This window comes from Sinocyclocheilus grahami, unplaced genomic scaffold, assembly GCF_001515645.1.
Source record: "Sinocyclocheilus grahami isolate Dianchi unplaced genomic scaffold, SAMN03320097.WGS_v1.1 scaffold219.1, whole genome shotgun sequence".
Classification (NCBI taxonomy): Eukaryota; Metazoa; Chordata; class Actinopteri; order Cypriniformes; family Cyprinidae; genus Sinocyclocheilus; species Sinocyclocheilus grahami.
The window spans coordinates 2,170,167-2,176,808 of record NW_015505398.1 but is presented as its reverse complement, the minus strand read 5'-3'; the positions used below and the strand labels follow the sequence as shown (position 1 = coordinate 2,176,808).

At 39.2% G+C, this 6,642-nt stretch overlaps 1 protein-coding gene across 1 annotated transcript in view; it reads left to right on the top strand.

Moving 5' to 3' along the window:
• The window catches only part of LOC107596474 (collagen alpha-5(IV) chain-like), a 72,216-nt gene that overhangs the window by 54,843 nt on the left and 10,731 nt on the right, over positions 1-6,642 (top strand). Inside the window, exons 43-49 of the mRNA XM_016287220.1 lie at positions 2,885-3,031; positions 4,096-4,194; positions 4,332-4,421; positions 4,519-4,658; positions 4,731-5,037; positions 5,131-5,181; positions 5,295-5,480. Of these exons, the coding sequence (XP_016142706.1) occupies positions 2,885-3,031; positions 4,096-4,194; positions 4,332-4,421; positions 4,519-4,658; positions 4,731-5,037; positions 5,131-5,181; positions 5,295-5,480 (1,020 nt within the window). The remainder of the gene's footprint in view (positions 1-2,884; positions 3,032-4,095; positions 4,195-4,331; positions 4,422-4,518; positions 4,659-4,730; positions 5,038-5,130; positions 5,182-5,294; positions 5,481-6,642) is intronic.

Below are 6,642 nucleotides of genomic sequence, written 5' to 3'. Positions count from 1 at the left end.
AATTTTGGTTTGACTGTATCTATTTGATAAATGAAGTCAACCAACTAACATTATACATACTCTTTTGGTTTCTGTACCCAATATTTAAAAAATGTACAAATGCAATAAAAATATTGGTATCGGTACTCAGTATCGGCAAGTACCAAAAATAAAAGTATCGGTATCGGGCGAGTATTGGAAAAAGTGGTATCGGTGCATCCCTTATATATATATTATAATACATATATTATATTATATAATAATAAACAAGGACGTGACGCGATCAAATAGAGGCGGGCACTAATGCAGCAAAAGTGTTTGCAGTGTGAAAGTATTTAAAACTCTCCGAGTAAGACGCAAAAATCATTTCAAGCGCAAATCGCCAACAGTGAGAGACTGCTTAGTGCTGCATCTCATGTCTCCGATGAGAAGAGGAAGGGGTGGTTGTTGCTAGTTACTGTATGATGATTGAAATTGCGAAATGGCCTTAAACAATTAGTAAATAAACTGCAGAATGATGTTTTCTACATGCACGGATTACATGTACTCAAACAGCGCTGCACGAGCTCGCGGCGCCAGGGTTCAAAGTCCAAAGCACGAGGAAGATATGCGCTGAAACACAATGTTACTCGTCAGTTGCTCAGTAACATTTTTATTAATTTTTTTAAGCCATGTGACAATGTGATACCTGTGACAATCATCTTCCCAAATTCTTAATGAGAATCATTTATAAATCTGTTGTCAACAAAAAGAAGCACTGAGATCTTCCTGCGGATTTCTGCCAAAATAAAAGCTGAGAAAAAGCAACAACTCCATCAACATTCATAAATGTTAGTATTGTAATTTTACTGTTGTTCTGTAGAATAAAATAAAAAAGGTATTCGGCCTTCGGCACAGTGTTTCATTTTGTTCGGCTTTGGCTTCGGGCAAGAATTTTCATTTCGGTGCAACCCTACTTTCATTCAAAATTTTGGGGTCAGTAGGATTTTTTCTCAAATAAATTAATACTAAATTAATGCTGAATTTTATTCAGCATGGATGCATTAATTTGATCAAAGGTGATTGTAAAAACATATGTGTTAAAATATTTCTATTTCAAATAAATGCTGTTCTTTTTAAATATATGAAGTGATCAAATAATTCTGAAAAAATGTCATGTCAAATGTAAAAAAAAAAAGTCTCAAATATCATGTCAAAGGTTTCTGATGGATCATGTAATGGCTACTAAAAATTAAGCTTTGCCATTGCAAGAATAAATTACTTTGAATATGAAACAGTTATTTTAATGCTGTTTCACAATATTACTGTTTTACTCTTTTTTTGACAAATAAATGCAGCCTTGGTTGAGCATATGAGACTTATTTCAAAATGTTAAAAAAGCTTACAGACTTAAAGTTTTGAACGTTAGCGAATATAGTTTTGGATTCATTCATTAATTCATTCATTTTACATTTTAATCAGTTGATGACTGAATAATGAAAGGAGTACAAGTGCAAACTGAAATTTGCAGGAGGAAATGAAGCTGCTATGTGCATCTGTTTTACTTTTATATGCTTGAATTATGAATTGTGGGCAATATAGTGTTTACTGGTTGTATACAAAAACTTAGAGTGCATTATGGTTATAAATAAGTGGACTGTATTATAAATTAATAGCTTTAAGCTTAAAGTACTCAAATGAGTGTCTTTGTCCCCAAAGGGAGAGCCTGGTTTTGGTCTACCTGGACCTCTAGGCCCTACAGGATTACCAGGCAGTATAGGGGCTCCCGGTTCTAAAGGTGATCCTGGTTTCCTTGGAAGCCCTGGTGCACCAGGTCGTTCAGGTCTTGACGGTGCTTCTGGATCTAAAGGTAGAGATTAAGTAGTAATGTTGGACTGTAAACAAATTAGATGCTTTTAAATTATTCTAACATGATTTTTTTTATTATTATTTGCAAATGATCTTTGCATTTTAATTTTGCACTTAGGTGATCCTGGTTTTCCTGGTGGTCCTGGTTCTCGTGGCCCCCCAGGGCCCCCTGCCTTTGGCCTTCAGGGCCCCCCTGGTCCTCCTGGAGCTCCTGGCTTTATGGGGTCTACTGGTATGTCTGCAATTTTTTTATTAAAAATGTGTCCAAATATAAATGGAGAAGCTCTTCCTGTGGACTATTCAAGCATTTAATGAACTGTGAGACCAGAACGAATCTTGAATTAGAGATATTCTTGTAAAAATATTCTTTCTTTGTCTAATAAAACATTATTTTGAGGATTATAAACCTTATGCATGTAAAACTTGCCAATAACTTCTTGGAAGTACAAAAAAATGTGCGTTCGATAAAGTGTATCTCGTAAGCTTTATCAAACACTGATGTTAGGACCACTGTTATGGTTCTTAGTAAAACAACTCTGTAGTGTTTTACTATATAAAACCATTGTCGTCTTCTCTTCATCAGGAGTTCCTGGTGCGAATGGAGAGAAAGGAGACCGTGGCCCCCCAGGTTCGAGTTTTCCAGGGTTGCAAGGTGACAGAGGAAGCCCTGGGCTTCCTGGGCCTCCTGGTTCTGCTGGTCCACCTGGGGGTCCAGGAATACCTGGTCAAGATGGCCTATCAGGACTGCCCGGTAATATGATGAGAGCAATATCCCCTGATGTTATCACATTTTACTGTATTTATTTAATATATACAATGTATGTCTTGTTTCTTTATGGTCTTTCTCTACTAATCCTATATCATTATTACAGGGCCTAAGGGAGGCATTGGTGGGATGGGTGCTCCAGGACCTGCAGGTGCCCCTGGCAACCCTGGCAGACAAGGCTTTTCAGGACCAAAAGGTCTGATACCATTTTTGGCTTTAGCTCAAATTTCTGAAACAATTTCATAAAGTCCCTTGTAGAGTGAAATATTATTGTGCTCTGTGCCCCGGCAGGAGATGACGGTGTCCCAGGACGACCAGGAAGCTCAGGTTTCCCAGGATCAAAGGGAGACAAAGGTGACCCAGGCATTCCAGGCCCAGCTGGCCTAGGCCCACCTACAAGTCTACTTAAGGGACAAAAAGGAGAACCCGGATCTCTAGGTGAGCTGCTACCTTCATGTAGAATTACTTAATTTCTGAACTTATATGTTTTGTTTCCTTTGTATGTATGGATTACTTGAGTTGTTACCAACATTTGGTGAAAATGTCATGTCAACAGCACCTTTAGAAATATATTCACTGGGAAAAATGGTGATGTGTTCCATACTTATTTTACCCACTGTATATATACATATATGTGTGTGTGTGTGTGTGTGTGTGTGTGTGTTAGGAGGTTCACAAATATGTTTTTATGTCACAAACGCAACTATGCCTGGCATTCATTTGTGAATTCACTGCACTCATGGATTTTAAAACATCTCTACCATCAAGACACACAAATCCACATTTCGCTGGCCAATCATAGCATGTTCTTGCTGCAACCAGTCACATTTTGCTTTACAGTCAAATCTAAACCCATATACTAGTGGTCACCAATATAGATTTTTTTGATTGTCCGATGGCCAATATAAAGTAAAAACATATGATACTGCACACTTTAAAGAAATAACCTAAAAACCTGCTATTAAATTTATATTTAACATAATTCTTTAGTCAAATAATTACAAATTATTTGAAAATGAGTACATTTTTGATATACTAAAATCTGTGAAATAAATATATGCTTTAGATAGCAACTAAATGGTATTATGGTATTTTCAAAAATAAATAAATAAACAATGTAACCAACAGTTTACTCAGTAATCCAAAAAGTCTGTGCACTGGGGGTTATATTTTCTCAAATAAAGACCATTTAATGCCCAAAAAAGTCCCATTTATAACAATTATTGACCGAACAGAAAAACGTATTAGCCAATGTCGATAATTAAAAAATGCCGTGTCAGCTGGTGTATCAGCCTTGGAGAAATGTTGGTCAACCACTCATAATTACCTTTTCTCATACCTTTTCTTTGTGATTGGTACATCAGTGGGACCATCTCTTATTTAAAGAAAACTGGGTCCCTCCTTGACATGTGTTTTTTCCAAATTCAGAATGAAAAGAATTGATCCTTTTAATCCCCTCATATATTTTGGTCACTCCACGATTCTCTTTATTTGTTTTGTAGGTTTTAGCGGACTACCAGGAGCAAAGGGTATTCCCGGTATCCTTGGAGATCCTGGTCTCCCTGGGCAAGATGGAAGGCCGGGTCTACCGGGACCTCCAGGTAAAGCAGACAAGTGCACATATTTGAGCCATAAAAAAGCACCTTCAATCAACTAGTGTACTGTATGTGCATATGTACTATTCAATGGGTTTTGGTTGACAAGTTTTATGGATTTTGTCTTGTCATGTCGTGTTTAGGCCTCAAAGGTGATCCTGGTATTCCAGGAACTCCAGGGTCTCCAGGAGCCCAAGGACTGAAGGGTAGCATGGGGGAGATGGGATTACCAGGTCAGCTCTTCAATCTCGTACAAATCAAAACAATTGACCGTTGTTTCTGAGGCTTTGAACTCTTAAAGCTAGACTGAGCCAATCTTTTTTGTTATAGGAGTTCCTGGAGTGAAAGGAAACTACGGCCAAACAGGCCAATCTGGCCAGTCTGGTTCCCCAGGAACACCAGGGTTCCCGGGACCCAAAGGTGATCCTGGCTCACCAGGATTTGGATTACCGGGAACTCCTGGGCCAAAGGTAAAAACATCATGTTTTCTGCTTAAACATTGAGAATATTTACTTTAATATTTAATCCTATTAAAATCCCAGGGTGAACCAGGCCCTCCAGGATTTCCTGGAACCCCTGGTCTGAAAGGCCAGCCTGGCCTTTCAGGATCTTCAGGCTTGCCTGGTAGCCCTGGACCAAAGGGTGATCCAGGACTCCCAGGATTCCAAGGTGCACCTGGCATTCCTGGCTTTAAAGGTTTGGATGGTGCTCCAGGCGCTTCTGGTCCTAGTGGAGCATCTGGTAGGCCAGGAGATCCTGGACGACCTGGATTAACTGGGCTCTCTGGTGATAAAGGTCTTGCTGGACGTGATGGTATTCCAGGACCTCCGGGACAAAAGGGTGAACCAGGTTAGTCTGAATCCAAAAGAAATCAAAAGTGCATTGGATGTGCTCAATGAAGTATATGTATCTAGAATCATTTGTTTTTAATTTTTTACCTAGGCACTCCAGGCCTTGGTGGCCCAGGCCCACCCGGTTTCCCCGGTTCACCAGGTAAAGTACTGAATTACATTTTCATGTATCTTCATTTTTACACCAGAGAACTTGTAACAAAGTCCTCATCATAATTTTCATAGCAAATTTACAATAATTGGCTGTTTTTATAGGGACTAAAGGAGACCCTGGTTTTCCGGGTCCTGCCGGTAGTCCTGGATTTCCTGGTCCAAAGGGTGATGTCGGATTTCCTGGGTTGCCTGGCCCAGTTGGTTCTGGAGGACCACCTGGGCCTCCAGGCCTGCCTGTGCAGGGACCTAAAGGTTTCCAAGGCCCACCTGGTGCCCCCGGAAGAGCTGGTAAGTTAAGCATCTTATCATTTTGGCCAGCTCTGCCCTCTGGGTTTCAAGCCGACATTTGCCTTTATTTTGGTTTAATTTTAATAAAGAGTAGCCTGGAGTAGAATGTCTAAAAAAGAACAAACTCTTAAAATAAAATAATTTTTTTATCCAAAATAAGTATCCAAAGAATTGTTTTAAGCAGAACTTCTAAATTGGCCAACGAAAGCACAATTTTGTAATCCCTTTGAAAACTGGCTTCACCACATACTTCTAATATTTAATACTGTGCTTTACCACAGTGTTTGTTGTTTTTCTTGTGCATGCCTACACCCAAAAGAAGCTAAACAAATTGTCTGGTGGTTCACACAACTTACACACTGTTTAGTTTAAAAAGGAATTGAATGTATTAACAACATTAATTTTTATCTGCTGTCAGCCCCAGTACTAAGTCATAAATCTGTTTTAGAAATTCAACAAAAAAGTCAGGTACAAGTACTCCTGTTTGGGAATCACTTCATCAGCACATGTAATATTATGATTGTGAACCAGAGGGCATACTGGCTTTGTTTTTGTTGGTTTGGCTGATTTGCATGGAATATTGCACAAGCAGTCATGATTATGCCATATCCATGTCCAATGAGCACAAATACACTCACTCTTTAGATGACAGAGCACAAGACACACTGTTTGCATTACCTTCACTGCAAGTGATCTTCTGTTCTCATCACTCCCTTCCTTTATTGTGTACCGGTTTGTCATGTGTTAGAGAGAAGTGAAGGATGTGCATGCATGAAGAGGTTTTGTGCAGTCATTGTTTCACAGTTGCCCAGTCAGGGCTTTATGAGTATTACACACAGCTTTCACTATCCAAGGTTAGCTGTTCACCCGTCCATTCATCTATCATCATTCACTCTTGTGCGTCTTCACTTCCACCCGTCCCTTTTTCTCAGCAGTAAAAGCTGCAGTTTTATCCACAGGACGCTGTCTATGTCTGTCTGTCACCAAATGAAACGAGGGTGCATCTGGCATGGGAAATGTGCTGATTTGTAAGAAATTAAAAGCCATTGCAAGACTATCTAAAATGGGCTCCACCTTGGAAAAAGAGCAAAAACATTAATGAATTCTGCTGCACTTCATATAAAATAGATATAAAGCTTTTGAATTTGATGAAGAAGGAGAC